Source organism: Mustela lutreola, chromosome 6 (assembly GCF_030435805.1).
Source record: "Mustela lutreola isolate mMusLut2 chromosome 6, mMusLut2.pri, whole genome shotgun sequence".
Classification (NCBI taxonomy): Eukaryota; Metazoa; Chordata; class Mammalia; order Carnivora; family Mustelidae; genus Mustela; species Mustela lutreola.
In genome coordinates this window covers 118,181,099-118,199,555 of record NC_081295.1, presented here as the reverse complement: position 1 = coordinate 118,199,555, position 18,457 = coordinate 118,181,099, and the positions used below count along the sequence as shown (strand labels likewise).

Here is an 18,457-nt window from a genome sequence, read left to right as displayed (position 1 = left end):
AGGAACCTAAGCCATTGTGTGCTGTTAAAGAGCGCATCTTTGGAGTTATGAGGTGAGGACACACAACAAAACCCAACGTCCCTCATCGCCCTCCCACAGACTTCCCCAGCAAACTGCCATTACAATTTCAGCAAGTTGTTTCTCTCAAGCCTCTGTTTCAAACTCTAAAATGGGAACACTACTGTAGTCAAGTCACAGGCGTATATTCACAAACAATATTTTAAATGCCAGGCCAGGTCATTGTCTCTCCACTGGAACAGCTAAAGCTTCTAAATTGTGTCAACTTGCAGATGGATATCTGGGGGACTTCAAGCAAAACATAGATGTAGAAATATTTCCAGGGATTTCGTGACCATTTGCTATTTCGTATGTGTATTATCACTCTCCACCATTAGAGATAGGAATCCAGAGCCAAGTGCACTTTCAGTATGAATAGCTGGATTTAAAGGGAGTGGCAAGAGTCCCAGAACAATCTGGGATCCTTTAGGGGAAACGACAGTGGCTGGGTCAGTGCTACTACTACAGGAATTATGAAACTTGAGTGGGTAACCGTACAATTCTCTCTATTCAAGAAACAATTACTGATGTATCCTGCTGCCACCCATCCCACCAAGTGAATAATGAGAGTTACCAGTCTTTCTGGCAACCCTGTGTTGCTTCTGACAATTTAGTTCTATTAATTTAAAATGTGGTAATAAGGGCCCTCAGCATTTTTTATATGGAGTTTGGCTTCTATGGGGTATAAGTGTGTTATTAATACTATGAGGCAGAGAATTAAAATGTTGCTTCCAACAACATCACGCTTTCACATGGTTTCAAATATACACAGTTTCAAATATCCTGGAGCCACGTTCTCGGAGCAGGGAGCGCGTGGGGGCTCCTTATAGCACACAACAGTGAGAATGCACCGCGGTAAAGAAGCGTCCTCTGGGCTGTGGATGGGTGGGGGCTGTGGCGGCTTACTTGATTAAAATAGAAATGGGAAAGCCAAGGTCGAAATAACCATATGCTAAAGATTATTTTCTCTCTCTTTAATAATAAAAACCATCGTGCTATGGAGGCAGCTTTGGAGGATCGGAGCTGAGCTGGCAGGCCTTCAGGAGGGGTACCCGGACAATACGTGATGGTCATGACAACAGCATAATATGGTTGTTTGGGGGAAACATGGAGTGTGAGGGGTATGATCAGGAAGGTCACTGTTGGGGGAAAATCCCAAAGCAGTCCTCCCCTGACTTTCCTGGCCCAAAGTTCCAGCCCCACAGGGCAATGATTTCCTTACTAAGTCTAACAGAATATAAACAGTCACATTTCCAGTCCACAGCTTCACGTACAGAACACCGAGGTAGCGCTACAGGCCTACAGAATGCAGTTCTTAGAAGCTCTCTGGGGAGAGCGGGGCCTCAGATTTGCAGAGGGGACTTTGCTGGCCGTGATGGTATGCCTAAGCACAGGCATTCGCTCTGTATCTGGTGAAACTGCTGCTCGGAGCCTCCAGAGGTAGGCCCGAGACAAACACGCTTCAGGAGGGCTGCTGCTTCTGGAACCCAAAGCAACTGACAAACTCTCTCGTTTTTAGACTTGGACAGGTAGGAAAAGGCAAGGCTGGAGGGTCAGCAGGTTTGTCTCTTGTGTCTCTTGTCACAGAGCCTGATGGTCCATGATGCCTTGCATTTTGGATAACTTCCTTTCCACGACTCCGAGAAGGGTACAATCCATTCAGCTTCGGAAAACTGCACCCCACTCCCCCAAAGAACTGCTTGGCAGAACGTGAACCTTTTTGTCTTCAACCCAGGAAAAAAAGTACAGAAAGAACAAGTCTAGGAACAAATAAGGGAACAAGTCTTGGATTCTACCCAAAAAAGTTTAAAAAAAAAAAAAAAAAAAGGCTGACACGTAGGAACAAAATAAGAACACTGAGCTCCTTAGCTGTGTATCGGCTGTGCAGTATCAGTTCTCCCAGACTCTGGGAGCAGTGTCAAAGGCAAGAAACAAACTTTGTCACAAAAAGCACAACATATGAATAAATACCATCTATCCACACCACAAATAATAATGTAAGATAGTCATTTCTGGGAAGTGGACAGAGAAGAAATCTACCATGATTTAGAGAAGTTGGTTATTTTCTCACCTTTTCGAAGCTCTTAAGTGTCACTTCATACATAAGCTCAGCATTAGGTTCAATGCCAAATTTCGGCTTCCCTGCCTCTCCAAAACCATATCTGAAATGGAGAGTAAGAAAACAAAACTTTAAAAGAACTGATGTATTTCCAGGCACTTCCTCTGGTGTTCTGAGGCATCACGTTAGCACAGAGCTCTCATCTGCACTCTACACACATTGGGGACCATGAAGACAAACCAGCTGTGGGTCAGAAGGTACAGTGTAGTATCCCTGCTGGCTTTTGAAGGAGCCAGGCTAGATTTCGTTTTCTTTTCTCCATCATCACATGTAATGTTAACACCTGTACACCTTGGGAAAGCTTGTTTGAGGGGATTTTAAGATTTTATTTATTTATTTGACAGAGAGATCACAAGTAGGCAGAGAGGCAGGCAGAGAGAGAGGGGAAAGCAGGCTCCCCATTGAGCAGAGAGCCCGATGCAGGGCTTGATCCCACGACACCGGGATCAGAACCTGAGCCAAAGGCAGAGGCTTTAACCCACTGAGCCACCCAGGCGCCCCTTGAGGGGATTTTAAATGTCACTGTCTTTTCCTCTGCTTTATGTAATATCTAGTTCTTTTTATAAAATAGCCATTGTTTGGTTATCAGGGCTTTCCCTCGAAGCTTTATCAGCAGGACAGAGAAAAAAGACACTGTGATTGTTACAATGCTATTTATTAGCAGCTATGTTATAAGACGCTTTTAACTTTACAGACCAGCCCTAGCAAAGCTCTAACCCCCATCAAGAGAAACACTCTCAGAGCTCCGCAGCTATCATGCCGTAAACGCGATGCCTGGGAGCCAAAATGTACTGAAGAAAATGACTGAGGGTCTATAAACTGTTTTTCTATTTTCTTTCAGATCACCAAAAGACTTTAGAAAAACCCAAAGCATTCAAGAAGCATACATCTCCTAGAATGGAAGTTCTGGTGGTGGTTGGTCTGTCTGGTCCAATGGATTCCCAGCGTTCAGTACAATGCCCAGCATATTTTAGAAATGTTCACTGGAATATATTCTGTTCCCGTATGTTTCAAGGCCAAACTACTCTTGAATATATGGAATGGTACTGCAAGATAACTTAGTAAACACCCACTTTTCAGGGCTGAAGGATGCCCAAACCCAGTGGCTGCTAATACCTCCCTTTCTCTGGGGCAAAACGACTAGAAGGGGGTAGACTCCTATCCTGCTGCTTATACCATTTTCTTTACCCCCTGCCTGAATTTTTCAGGAAGAAAGTGCTTAACTCACCTCCACTATTACAAAAGAAAATAAAAGCTGGAGCCAGAGAGAGGCACAGAGACACAAAGAGAGTTGGTAGGAATGTGGTAGTTTTAATAGCAGGGCAAAGGGTATCTTCAGCAAAGAAATCAAAGAGGACATAATTACCAGTGGCCAATTTTAGGCAGTCATGACTAGTTTTGTACTTCGAGCTCTTAGACCTATGTAGCTCCTATTTGCTTTCTACCATCTGGTAAATAACAGAACATTCCTTAACTGCTAGGAACTAGGTAGACAGGTGAGTCTTTGCTGATCATGTTTACCGACAGCATGTGGCATTTGGAACCTTGTGCTCAACAGGTACAAACTCAACAGACGGTATGACACTTGCCTTAGGCCAGTGACTCTCGACACGGGTGATTTTAATCCACCCCCCCAACAGGGACATTTGGTAATATCTAGACATTTGGGGTTTGCTAGAACTACCGGGGGGCTACCAGCATGTAGTGGGTAGAACATCCTACAACATGCAGAACAGCCCCCACAACCAAGAAAGATCTGGCCCAAAATGTCCACAGTGCTGAGGATAAGACAAGCTGCTTAGAGGAACTCATGAATCAAAGTCCCATGGCTAGGGGTGGAGGAGCTGGGGGGTTTCACATGAAGGACTCTGAGATCACTTATGTAGAGTATACCATCCTGGGGAGGTGTAAGCCCACGCCAAACTCTTTTGAGAGCATCTAGTCTGACTTCCAGGTTATACAGAAAGCTGTCTGACTTATGCTAGATGGGCCTGGGCACCGAAGGACCCGGGGCTCACAAATTCATCTGACTGAGAGAACACCACAAATGGAAATCTAGGACTTAACCCAAAGATACAAAGCTACAGTAACAGAAAGAATCTGGTAGTAATGTTCTTGAATTAACAGTTGCCTGCAGACAGCAGAGACACAAAATGTGACTATTAATGACTATTAAAGCTTTTATGTGCATACAAGAAGTATTTGTACCACAACTGCTTACTGACTGGTTCATTTTTACAGATGAAGAAACTGAGGCTCAGAGAGTAGCGCTTCTGGAGAGTCACACGAAGTGGCAGCAGCAGAGCCAGGATTTAAATTCAGGCTCTCTGTGTCCCTGGAAAACTGTTTATTTTTTAACCTGCACTGCCTCATAACTAAGCACTATGTCTCTTGGCAGCCCGTGTTTTAGTCTGGGGTTGGTGCAGGACAGAAACATAAGGAAAGGGAGGGAAAAAAATTTTAACTAGCCATACATACCTTACCTGAAATGAATACAATATAAAAGTATTGAACAATATTAAACACAATATAAAAGATGCTGTTTGCTGAGAAGGAAAAAAAATGGTTTTGTGGATGTGTTTTAGGAATTGATTGTGAAAACATCCCACCAAATAGTCTGTAAGAGTTGCAGAGGTGTGTCCTGAACATCATCTAGAGAACGAAATGCAGATGACGCAAGAGAACTATAGAGCATGAGTCTGTGGCAGCCACACTCACGGCGACACTGGGATGCAGTTTTCTGTGGTGTGTGGGGATCTGAGCAACACAAGCAAGCCCGCAGCGGGCACTCACAGCTGCCTGTCATGGGGACGGCCTGCCTGTCTGGATAGCATTCCGCCGGGTACGTCCGGCCGGCCACACACTGCTTTTATGACTGAAAAGATTGGAAAAATCCACTGTATGCTAAAACGGGGTTTCCTTTTTCAAGTGGTCTGAGGGGCAAAGTGGAGTAGAAAAATCGTCACCACAGTAGCAATCACAGCAAATACACCGAGAGTTTCTAGGTGTCAGGCACGCTGCAGAGTTCTTCACATGCATTAATTACCTCATTCAGACCTTTACAACTTTATGTTCGTAGATCTTATTATCCCCATTTTATGGAAGGAGAAGCTGAGGCTAAGGAGAGTTAAGTGACTTGCCCAAGCAGACACAGCTGGTAAGGTACAGAGCGGGGTGGGGGGCGCTAACCATTAATGACACAACAAACAATTTAAGTGTGCAAGGAACTATTTGCCTGGATGTATGTAAGGATGATTTCTGTATCTCTTTGCCATTAAACTTAAGACAGCTGCCTCCCACGCTGTCTTGTTAGCTGGCTCAAAATATATTGAACTGATTCATATAATCTATGCTTGCATGTACGCAGAATTATCTATCCTCAAGGAGCTTAAATCAGCAAGCACACAGGGAACATAAATACCACTCTCTTCATATGAGTCTGGAACTACAATTTTAGAAAGCTACATTAAAAATAATTAGCTATTACCTGGATATGGAGGAGACAGCCTTCTCTGTGCTCTGAGTAAAAAACAGTTCCTTCTAGGATGAGAGAAATAAGTTCACCTGAAGTGAACTACAACTATAGGGTAAATGTAAATAAAACACACTAAAACAGGAATATGGTTGTGGAAAATGGATGACAGAGAAAAAAGCATGAAATAAAAGGTGCCTCCATGAAGGCTGTATAACGGGTCAAGGTGTAGAGCATTTGCAGGCTTGGCCAAACCCTCACTTGGGAAATAGAATTAGGGCTAGAGTATGAGGGCAAAGAGGAATATGTTACTGGATTACTCCTGAGGCTCCACAAAGGCAAGCAACTGTACAAAAGGCCAACTGTACCTACTGGTGAGTGCAGGCCATCCGGATCCTCAAGAACTCAGAATCCTAGGGGCTGAAATCCAAGCAGCCAGAGAGGGAGGAGACCGCAGATAAGCAGATGCGCATTCATGCAAACAGAATCAAAACACCCTGGTTTCTCTCAAGGGTCTATTTCTCAAGATAGAAGGGTTAGATTCATGGTATAATTTTAGGTCTAAAAATAATACCAAACATGTTTTCACAAGAGAGCTGTTGGTGTCTGATAGTTCTAAGCTGGGAAGTGCTAATGGATATCCTTATGATGGGAAAAATTTAGGCAAAAATGAGTCATCTCCGCTGCCTTTAGATCCAGGAAGAACACTTTTTTTTTTTTTCAGGGACTCTGTATAAGAACAGGTGGCACAAATTCAAGTGGTAATAAATCATCCAAGTGCTTCTTCTACTTCCAACCCTCACATGTTTTACTGCCTCCCATCTAATTTAGAGAAAAGGAAGGAGAGAGGCAGGAGAATCATGTGAGATGGCCAATAGCTTCCTGTCTTGGCAATATGGCAGGCAAAACAAATAAGCAGCAAAACTTGCCTGTCAGTCCTCTCTTTGACACACAACAGTCAAGTAATCAGGCTCGCAGATCTTTGTGATACTATATGGCCCATTAATTCACTCCATGACTAACTGATTTAATTGTTTCCACTATTAGCATTAACTTCATTGAAAACTCTAAAACTCTGATTGAAAAAACAAGTATATACATATACTTGTTTTTACTGAAGTACAGCGGAGTACAATGTTATATCAGTTTCAGGTGTACAGCATAGTGATGTGTCAATTCTACATGTTATATTAGGCTTGCCATGATAAATTCAGTTATCTATTATCATATAATATTAGCACAATATTATTTACTATATTCCCTATGCTATATATTTCATCCCTGTGACTTATTTTATAACCATAAGTTTGTACCTCTTAATTCCCCCTTCGCCTTGTGCTCAACAGGTCCCCCCACCCCCAAATCCTCTGGCAACCACGAGTTTGTTCTATTTATGATTCTGTTTCTGTTCTGTTTGTTCATTTGGTTTTTTTTTTTAAGAGTCCACATATAACTGAAATCATATGGTATTTTTCTCAGTCTGGCTTCTCTCACTTAAGCATAATGCCTTCTATGTCCATCCATGTTGTCACAAATATAAAATACTGATGAAAGAAATTGAAGAGGACACAAATGGAAAAGATATACCATGCTTATGGATTGGAAGTATAAATATTATTAAAATATCCATACTGGCCAAAGCAATCTACAGATTCAATGCAATCTCTATCAAGATATCAATAGTATTTTGGGGCACCTGGGTGGCTCAGTGGGTTAAGCCTCTGTTTTCAGCTCAGGTCACGGTCCCAGGGTCTTGGGATTGAGCCCCACATCAGGCTCTCTGCTCAGCAGGGAGCCTGCTTCCTCCTCTCTCTCTGCTTACTTGTGATCTCTGTTTGTCAAATAAATAAAATCTTAAAAAAAAAAAAAAAAGATATCAATAGTATTTTTTACAGAACTAGGATAATCCTAAAATTTATAAGGAACCACACAAGACCCTGCATAGTCAAAGCAATCTTGAGAAAAAAGAACAAAGGTGAAGGTATCACACTCCCAGACTTTAAGATAGACTACAAAACTGCAGTAATACTGGCACAAAATAGATCAATGTAACAAGATAGAGAGCCCAGAAATAATCCACATTTATTTGGTCAATTGATCTGTGCCAAAAGGGGCAAGACTATATGGCAGAGAAAAGACGGTCTCTTCAGTAAATGGTGTGGGGAAAACTGAAGAACTATATGCAAAAGAATGAAAGTAGACCTCCTTCTTATACCACACACACACACTAAATCCCTGTCCTTTAGATAACTTCACTGTGTACTGAGCTAGTATGCTGCTTACCGTGGTCCAAGATATAAAATACATTGTTCTTCCCGTTGCATTTTCTCCAGGGCTTTGTCAATTCCAATTGGAATGTCATGGTCTTCTCCTTCCCCAACAATGAATACCACATCTCTGCAATCAAACATCCTTCCATCACAGCGGCCTTCTAGGTGAACTGAGGGCAAGGAGACAGGTCAGTCAGTAATGCTGCTCCACAGGTCTGGCTAATTTAGAGAAGTGAAAAATGATTATTTCCCCTTTCTCATTTCATCTAGAGACACATGGGGTATGTCCTATTGACACTTTACCTACCCAGTCTGAAAATTTAAGAGCAATCCTATTTCTCAGTTTAAACTTGTAATTACCAACAACTCTATCAATAAGATAGTTCAGGGCGGGAGTGGGGTGGGGTGGGGAGGGCACCTGGGTGGCTCGGTTATGTGGCCAACTCTTGATTTCAATTCAGGTCATGCTCTCAGGGTCCTGGGATAGAGCACGGTGTAAGGCTCCCTGCTCAGCAGTGGGGAGTCTGCTTGAGGAGTCCCTCTCCTCTTGCCCTCTCCCTCTGCCCTCCATCATCTCTATATAAAATAAATAAATAAATCTTGAAAAAAAAAGATAACTTAGGGGATAATAAAGCAGAACACAGGTTTAATTTAAACCTACTACAAGACAGAAATTTCCTCACCTATAACACAGGATCAAGAAATGCTTGAATATTTAATAGATAATTATCAAGGTGCAACGAACTTAGTATCAAGTATATAATGACATAAACATTTGTAACTACATTTTGACTTGAGATGCTTGGGGGAAAAAAAAACCAAATGACTATTTCCCCAAAATAAACAAAAGTTAACTGAATAAAGCAGCTCTTTTTTCTTTCTTAAGTCTTAATCTCATTCACAAATATATTTGAGTAAAAACAGAAAACTCAAAGCCAGCATCACCAATAACTGTATCATAGCTATATGCCTTAGTGGAGTGATAATTGTAAAGTGTGAAGGAATCACCAGTCTACTATAACTTCACAAATCAAATTATTTAACAACTCTTCTGAAATGTTAAGAGGTCACTTTCTTGGGGCCTAATTTCCTGTTCCACTTAGACTCACTCACCTCATTCCCACGGTGATTTCCTATCAGATAAAAAGCTTTTGTTTCAAGACAAAATAGGAAGAATGCATATAGATATGTATTTTTTCTTGATCCATTACTTTTTTTTCTAGGATAAGCAACTCTCTGAATCTTTCCAACTACTTTTCATATGAAGGACATTCATTCTCTTCCACTTGGGTCTTTGACTCAGTAAGAAAAAATGGATGGCTCACCCAATAGCACAGCAGTCACCAAGCAATGTAATAATTGGTCTTTTCCTAAGAAAATTCTTTATTCTAAACTCTGTAATGGCCTAGATTCAAATGTAACAATTTCCTAAAATTCTTCTTTTCTAACACCAGTTTCTCTAACTTTAACTTGCTTTAGAAAGACTAAAAATTACTCATTCTGTTATACTTGTTTCATGAGACAATTATTAGTTTCCAAACACAAATTCAATTCCAACTTACTCTACTTTTGAATTACATGATCTCAAAGGTCTTCTGAAGCTCTACAATTCTATGATACTATGACCCAGTGATACAGTTCTGATACCGGCCAGAAACCAGCTTCAAAGCCAATTCCTGCAGTTAATTATTTGATCAGATTACCTTTAAGCCCAAGCCTGAAAAATTCGAGAAACCCTGAAAAGCAAATGGTAGTGGTATAGTTGTCAAGAGCCACAATGTCACATGGACATTTATGCTTTAAAGCTCTCTATCTTGGGGTGCCTGGGTGGCTCAGTGGGTTAAGCATCTGCCTTTGGCTCAGGTCATGATCCTGGGATCCTGGGATTGAGCCCCACATCGGGCTCTCTGCTCAGTGAGGAGCCTGCTTCTCTCTCTCCCTCTGCCTGCCGCTCTGCCTTTCTCTCTCACACTCTGTCAACTAAATAAAATCTTAAAAATAAATAAATAAAGTTCTCTATCCTTTTCTGATTTACTAGGATAAGACCATCCTGATGTGCTTCCAACAAAGACGTAGGATGGAGTCCAAGAAACTTGGGCCAAATTAGAGAGAGGTGTGACTTTCCAAACAAGGGCAAGCAATACACTGGCTCTCAGGGTGGAGTTGATATACAGGAATTTTGCTCCATCTCCCACAGTCATAAAAGTAGATGATCCTCTCTATTACAATCACTCTTGGAATGTTCTAGATCATATAAAACTCAATCAATTGATAGCACATTGAAAATTCTTTTGTACTGGAAAACAGTCTCAAAATAAATTCAGCTTTATTTTCAGATACATCTAGAGAGCTTCTGCAGGGTGTCTAAGGCTTAAGATATTTTTACTTAAATAAATAAAAACTGATGTTGCTAAAGGAATTCAAAGTCCTGAGAAGTTTATGCTCTTACATATTTTAAAATCTGCCCAAGAAATTTGATGTAGACTAATGCAATGATACTTTTCATGAAAAAAAAAATTGCTGAGCAAAGTGAGTTTCAGCTCATGAATTGAGGAATAGTCTCAAGTCTTAAGACTTATTATCCTATTATATCACAACTCAGCTGACAGATTTTTCTGTCTGAGGTTTATTGTTAGAAATGTCTTCCTCCCTAAAGGAGAGTACATTTCGTCGGGGAGGAAACTATCAGTACATTCATTGTGGTTTTTGGTTGATCAAGTTTGAATGTGTTTTCAAAACAGGAAATCCAGAGACTCTGCAAAGGATTCCTGCCTGTGTGTCAGTTTCCTAGGCTAGTTTTCAGCTTGATGCATGTACTTGATGTTAAAATTATATAAATAATTTTAGAAGTTCTCTTTACGTGGGACAACCCATATTAGGGGGAAAAAAAGACTGGCTACTAATAAATGTGTTGGGAAAGATAAGTGAAGTAAGCAAGCAAAAAAAGATTTAAAATTACAAGGAAGGTTAGGAAACTATAATGAAAGCAAGACAATAAAAGATAATAAATGAAAGAACCAATTTTTATGGCTACCTTATAGGAAAATAAAAATCCTCAATAATTCTCATATTTAGTACCTTTTATATGGACTGATTTTTTTTTTTTTTTTGGTAAATACAACTCTTTTAAGTTGGACCTGAACACTACCTACGCGCCATCAAATCTTCAACTGATACATACAAGCATACGCACACACACATACCAGTTCATATGTACAAAGAAAACCACAGCCTTTTCAAATCTGGAATGTCAGTGTGAGAGAAGGTGTCACAGGCTCAAGGAGTATATAACCCACTGGTTCTTTACATCTACAAGTAGCAAAGGCTATCTCTCTGTTAACTGATTTCTAAACTAGGAACACTGGTGTGACAAGTTCTGCAAGACTGCTGACAAGAACTCACACACCACCCTGGAGCCACAGAAATGCCACCGACTGCCACAGCAGGGGCCCCCTTCATGGTGACAGATCAAACATGCCTGGCTCCTCCAGGTCCAATGCTTGGGTTTTGTTTTTGTTTAATTGTCTCAACAACTGATACAAAAGAAAACCGTGGCAGCTCTGGCTAGGAAGACCTGTGGTTGCTTTTGACCTTGCATCTCTTAGTACAAATACTCACTTAATAAATATTTAATAATAACCATCATGACTCACTGGGAGCTCAGCCTCTAGGGCTCAGGAGGTCTGTTGCTAATTCCAACCAGCATGATTTACGGGAAGTAAATGATCTATGACGTGTCCAAAGAGAATAAAAGTACATACAGGATGCTTCTACTTAGGGCTTTTTCAGTAGAGAGAAAAAAAAAAAAGACACAAAAAAGGAACATTTTCTCTTGACTTAAAGTCCATGGAACTTGGAGGAGGGAGGTCCTCCAAACCCCATGAAGTCAAACCAAATGAAATTACCCGAGCTTTGCTGAGCAATCCGAGTGTAACCACATCAAGTAAGCCGGGTCTGCTGCAAAACATCACTTAAACTGGAGCTCTGACTTATTGTTCTCTTACTGCCCTAGAGCAATTTTGTTTTGAAGAGCACAGAACACTCTGTTCTGAATGTGGCTGGCACATGAACTCGATGTGCTGACAGCAATTTGTACTACGATTAAAATAGGGGGGGAAAGGAGAGTGTACTGCAGTAACAAAAACTGGAATGCGAGAACCCAAAAACTAGACTTTGTATTTTAGGAAGCAAAACTGAGAAGGAGGCTCCATAACCTAAAAAAAAAAAAAATGTGCCGTAAATGCTCCAGCCTAAAGACGTTAGCTCTGGTGAGTGTCTGTTTTCCCCTTTTCTAATTATAGTAGCTGGTGTCTGATAGCTTTGCACTCGTTCCCAAAACAATTACTGGGTCATGGGGATCTGAATGGGAATGTTGTAATGGCATTACTACTAGACAAGACCAGTCATCTGGCCAGAGAAAACCAGGTTGTGACAGGTTACTCCCACATGGCAAGGGTTTTTTCTGCTGCCTAGGTCATGCCAAATGAGTTTCTCTCTGCCTGCCTAATAGAGCAGAACATCCAAGAGATAGTGGATTCTTAATGACCCCCTGAAAAGGCAAATAAGGAAACAGAGATGGAGTTCTAAATCAGGAGAGGCATATTAATCACTGATTAGAAGAGAAACTGCAAGCATGGTGGTCAGATTTCCCCCAAACTGCCTTCCTCCTCCTCTGCACCACTTTCTACTGTGCAAGACGACCAAACACCACCGTGCGATCGCTGACAGAACTGAGGGGCAACGGCTAACTGCAGGCAGGCAGATACCCCAGCTACCGAACTAGAAGAATTCATGCACATGGATGAGAGGTGATAGATCTTAGTCTAAATAGGGACCATACACACAGCAACAAATCCTACACGAACACAAATCTGCACCACTCCTGTCTTTACACGGGGAGAGCACTTTAGTCAGACCTGGATTCCAATCCCATTCTGCCACTTAACAGTTGTGGCTTTGGGCAAGATCATCTAAATTATCTGAAGCTCAGTTTCTCCATCCACAAAATAGAGCTAACTAACAATTGCAGAGAGGATTAAATCAGGGCCCGAATGAAAGCTGTTAGCCCAACACCTGGCATTTGTTCATTCTTTTTTTTTTTTTTTTTTGCATTCGTTCATTCTTATGTCAGGGTACCTACTATATGAAGACATTGTGATACACAGAGGTGAACTCAATGGAAGTTGGCTATGATTATTTTTCTGCAATCAGAGGTAAATTATACCAGATTAAACATGTTTTTGAACTTCTGCTCGAGAAGCCACTTAATGGCTCCACAGAGAGGGCTGTCGCAATATGAATAAAACTCAAAGTTCGTAGACAAAGACAATGTCTTCCCCTTCTTTTGTACCTTACAGTGCCTAACACACAGTTCAAGGCCAGATAGTAAATATTTATTTAACAATTAGTTTGAAAACAGGGCCTTAAGGAAAATGGTAGTGATTTTCACTTACTTCTGGGAATTTTCCTTTTTGAATACTAGTCAGTACTCCTATTTTTTTTTTAATTTTTTTTTTAAAGATTTTATTTATTTATTTGACAGAGAGAGATCACAAGTAGGCAGAAAGTCAGGCAGAGAGAGAGAACAGGAGGAAGCAGACTCCCTGCTGAGCAGAGAGCCTGATGCGGGACTCGATCCCAGGACCCTGAGATCATGACCTGAGCCGAAGGCAGCGGCTTAACCCACTGAGCCACCCAGGCGTCCAGTACTCCTATTTTTAATAAATTCCAAGAGCTATTTAAATTTTTTACTGATATGGAGCTTCTGTATTTTAATACTATTTTTTAAAATATTTTATTTATTTATTTGACAGACAGAGATCACAAGTAGGCAGAGAGGCAGGCAGAGAGAGAGGAGGAAGCAGGCTCCCCGCTGAGCAGAGAACCCGATGTGGGGCTCGATCCCAGGACCCCGGGTTCATGACCTGAGCCGAAGGCAGAGGCTTTAACCCACTGAGCCACCCAGGCGCCCCATGTATTTTAATACTATTTTAAAATAAATGATCCATTGGCTGGATTTTTTAAATTAACAAAAAAGACTATTTTCTACTAAGATTTTACTCTACCTGAAGACTTGAAGCTGCCTTTTTTACAAGGAGCTACATAAATTCAAGATATTTGAAAGAATAAACAGTGTCCATTTTAGACCAAGTGCCACACTACTTTATTTTGTGAAAACATATAATAAAGTGGTTTCAAGAATTTGCTCTCTCTCACTGGACCAAATTTACCAGGACATTCACAAATACTTAAAAAGCATATGAAAAACAAAACCAAAAAAACCTCATAGCTCTATCAGGTCTCAACATGGGCATAAATGAAATGATTCCTCTATTTTCCATTTTTGGTACCACTTGGTTTTTGATACTTACCTATTTATTGAGAGAAAGAGAGAGGGAACATGTGAGAGAGGGAGGATGGTGAAGGAAAGGGAGAGGTGGAGAGTGAATCTCAAGCAGGCTCCATGCCCAGTGTGAGCCTGATGCAGGGTTCTCATAGTCGCAATGCTCAAAGCATTGCCATGTAGTGTTTAGTATCATGAGTAAGTCTGATGTCATTGTGATTCTTACTGCTTTGCATAGAGCTTGTTCCTCCGTGGAAAAGCTCAAAATTTTCTTCTAAGCTGTGGATTAAGAAATCTTATCAGAATGTATCTAGGGGAAAAAGCATTCTTTACTGCTGTAGGCCCCTCTCAACTGGCACTTTAGGCTCTTAAGCCTCTTCTATCTTTAGGAAATTTTTTTCTGTCACGTTTGATTGGATTCAATTGGTCTAGCTTTGATTTTTTCATCCCTATCTTCTTTCTTCCACCTTCCATATCTTGGATTTTCTGAAGACGGTAATAAGTATTGTATTTTTAAAAGATTTTTAATTTATTTGAGAGAGAGAGAGCACATGTGTTCGCATGGGGATGAGGGAGGAGCAGGGGGAGAGGGATGAATAGATCTCTGTGCTGAATGCTGAGCCCAATATGGTGCTTGATTCCAGAACCCTGAGATCATGGCCTAAGCTGAAATCAACAGTTCGGCGCTTAACTAACTGGGCCACCCAGTAATATTATTACCCCAGTAATAATAAGTATTTTAAAAGTTCTCTTCTATTTCTTCTTAGTCTATCTTGGTGCTTCTTTTTCTCATGGGTACTTGCTGACATTTCTTTGTTATCTAGTCATATTATAAAGGATGGATTCAAAAAGATCAAATGATTGTTGATATCTGGCACTGGTTTCCAGTTTTTCTAAGTAGTCGGATACATTTCGATGGTAGTCTTTCCCCCAAAGGGGTGAGCTGATTATGGGAAACTAGGGGTGGGGTTTCCAGAAACATTTACGAAGTATTTATTATGAGCTGAGCACAATGCGCCCATGAAGGCTGGGGAAACCTTTCCCCAGTTGTGATATACGAAAAGGTCTTATTTCAGGAATAAAACACTTGAGCCTCTTTATTGTTGCACAGAGCTATTTCACATTCCTTCCCCTTCAAATCTGCTTTATAAGTTCAAGCCATTCAATATGTCCTCATTCTCTAGTCCAACTCCTAATACAGGGAGTCTTTTGAGGCAGAGATCCCTATTTTATTTTAGAAATCTGGCCTTACTGACTTTAGCCCAGGAGCAAAGACACAGCTAGACCCTAGAGTAATTCTCAATCCTTGGTTGCAAATTAGAATCACCCAGAGAGTTTAAAAATGTGTGCCTGGAGTTCCAGCCTATGAGATTTAAGATTCTTATTTAGCTGGTCTGGGCATCAGGATTTTAAAAGCTCCCCAGGTAATTCTAAATTCAGCCAAAGTTGAATACTGCTACTAAAGTTTACTACCCCAGCTGTTCCATATTGTTTTATAAGAAACCTGATGATTGCCCCATAGCCTGCTTTCGCTCCCTTGCACCAGCTGACCATGAGCTTGGAGTTCTGCCCAAGTTTGTTGAGAAGAATGGTATGTACCTCTGCAGAGATATTCTCTACACCTGTTTTGAGTTGGGTTTCCTAAGTCTAGTTTCCAACTGTCCAATTTTATCTACTTTATTCCAGAAATTCTTCATAATTTCTGATCCACTTCTTGTATTCCATTTTCCAGCACAATTTTGGATTTCTTACTCTTTCTTAAAAAATCATTCTCCAAACCCCTTGCCCATCTCTTAGGAATTGAGTGGAATCTGGGTAGGGAAAGGACGTGAGAAGGAAGGGTATTCCAGTAAACTGAATTCTGCAGGTGGTTCTGCTGAAATGTTCATATTTGAAAACAGTGATGACTGTCTGCATTTTTTGCATTCAAATGAGGTTGAAGGCAGTGTGAAGCGAGAGAGCCACAAACAGCCAGCATTTTGATATATCTACTCAAAGTACTGAAATTAACAAATCTTAAAAAAAAAAAAAAAAAAAAAAAAAAGTGACCCAACAGAAAACTTGGGGAAGGAGTGTTAGCTATTTAGAGTCTTATGTCAGATTTCTAAGAAAGCAAAACTTAAAGGTAACCATGTAGCTACTGTTGGCAACTAAAGTATGATGACTAAAGTATCAGTCTTCATCCCACTGTCAAACAGACTACCTTAGAACACCAACTTTCTTTTTTTTTTCTTTCTTTTTTTTTTTTTTTAAAGATTTTATTTATTTATTTGACAGAGAGAAATTACAAGTACACTGAGAGGCAGGCAGAAAGAGAGAGAGAAGGAAGCAGGCTCCCTGCTGAGCAGAAAGCCCGATGCGGGACTTGATCCCAGGACCCTGAGATCATGACCTGAGCCGAAGGCAGCGGCCCAACCCACTGAGCCACCCAGGCGCCCCCCAACTTTCTTTTTTTAATGGACAAAGAACAAGATTGAAGAAAAATGACAAGATGGTCATCTTAATTGACATAAGAAAAACACACTGGAACAGAATCTAAAAATTGATCTGCAATTATTAGGATCCTGACAGAGAGGGTAAAAAAATTTTTGAGGGGTATCTAGGCGGTTCAATTAGGCGTCTGCCTTCAGCTCAGGTCATGATCCCAGGGTCCTGGGATCCAGTCTCGTGTCAGGCTCCCTGCTCCGTAGTGCTTCACACCCTTTCCTTCTGCCCCTCCTCCTGCTTGAGTTCTCTCTCTCTCTCTCAAATAAATAAGATCTTTAAAAAATTCTTTGAGGAAGAATAAATCCTGTCAATGAACATAAGTTCTCTCCCCTTGCACATACAAAATAATTAAAAGGAAGCAAAAGTTCGTAATTCAATAAAAGCCTTTTGATTCAGTCCATAACTTTATTCTTCAAAACCCAAATAAACGACAATCCTGGAGAAATAGGATTTAGGTACAATTAGTATTAAGAAGCTATAAAATTAATTTGAAGACTGTTGTTAACAACAAAGGCAAACTAGTCAGGGGTTTAGGTCAACTCTGGTAGAGTCAAAAGAATTTGGTGATGAATTGGATATAGGATATAAGATAAAGAGGAGTCAAGGATTTCCTTCCTTAAATCTACTTTCAGGAAGCAAAATAAATTATATAAGCAGAATATAGGGTAGAAAAAGAAATTAAATGTCCTGTATTAGGCAACTTTCTTCATTTAACTGTCACAATAACCTGTGTGAGTATAAAGATTATCATTCCTATTTTACAGATGACAAATCTGGATGCCCAAGGTAGTCAAGTAACATGTCTAAAGTCCTAAGAATATCAAATAGTGATTCCAAAACTCAGAATTCAAGTCCATCACTTCCAAAACTTGTGTGTCCCTCCCCAACTATTCACTGTCCTTTTTCACAGAAGTGACAGGCACTCTTAACTCTTGTGTGTCTATAATGATATATGATGGATCATCACTGTCTCCTGTTCCCTTCACTGCAGAACTGGTTTTAGTTCTGGGATGTCTTCCTGACCTTGAATCTAAATGTATAGGTGATGCTATCAGAAATGGCAAACTGGTAAAGACGAAGAAGCCTTTCCCAGAACAAGGTGATCGTGGTTTCAGACAGTCAACCTTCGGTCTTCCTCCCACACACGGCAAACTTGTTTCAAAGAGGAAAAGCAGGACACCTTACCCTTGATAAGTGAAAATACATTTTTATATAACTGATTTGTTCCAGAAAACCAAAAAGGGCTTTTGGGAGAAAAAGTAAAAATAAACCATTTACTCTAAAATTTCCCAGGAAAGTACAATCCTAACAAGATGAGAGACAAAAATCAGTCATAACCCTGTCTTAAGATATTTGGAAGTAGAAAAAGTAAAATGAGATAAAGAATTAATCAAATATTTCTAAAATCCATTTATAGTAATGTTAAGGGAAGGAGATATAAGAGGGAAAAAACCCAGATATTAGCTCATTTTTGCAGAAGAAATAGAAGAAGTATAAACCAGGAACTGTGACTAGTGGTCAAAGGAGGTAGGTAGGAAGGAAGGTAGAAATAATGGGAAAATGAGAACAAGTTAGTAGAGATGAGGGGGGAAAACATTTCTGTGTATATCTTATTGTATAGTTTAGAAACATGGGGGATGCCTGGGTGGCTCAGTTGGTTAAGCAGCTGCCTTCGGCTCAGGTCATGATCCCAACGTCCTGGGATCGAG

The 18,457-nt window shown here is 40.5% G+C and overlaps 1 protein-coding gene and 1 long non-coding RNA gene across 8 annotated transcripts in view; one reads left to right on the top strand and one right to left on the bottom strand.

Moving 5' to 3' along the window:
• LOC131834200 (uncharacterized) overlaps positions 1 to 7,933 on the top strand; it is a 109,863-nt gene extending 101,930 nt beyond the window's left edge. For both annotated transcript variants that reach the window (XR_009354790.1, XR_009354789.1), the window contains exon 4: positions 3,018 to 7,933. This is a non-coding gene — a long non-coding RNA (uncharacterized LOC131834200). The remainder of the gene's footprint in view (positions 1 to 3,017) is intronic.
• Positions 1 to 18,457, bottom strand: part of FKBP5 (FKBP prolyl isomerase 5) — a 121,644-nt gene that overhangs the window by 11,923 nt on the left and 91,264 nt on the right. For all 6 annotated transcript variants that reach the window (XM_059178526.1, XM_059178525.1, XM_059178530.1 and 3 more), the window contains exons 7-8: positions 7,932 to 8,088; positions 2,129 to 2,219 (exon numbers count right to left, since the gene is read on the bottom strand). In XM_059178526.1, the coding sequence (XP_059034509.1) occupies positions 2,129 to 2,219; positions 7,932 to 8,088 (248 nt within the window). The remainder of the gene's footprint in view (positions 1 to 2,128; positions 2,220 to 7,931; positions 8,089 to 18,457) is intronic.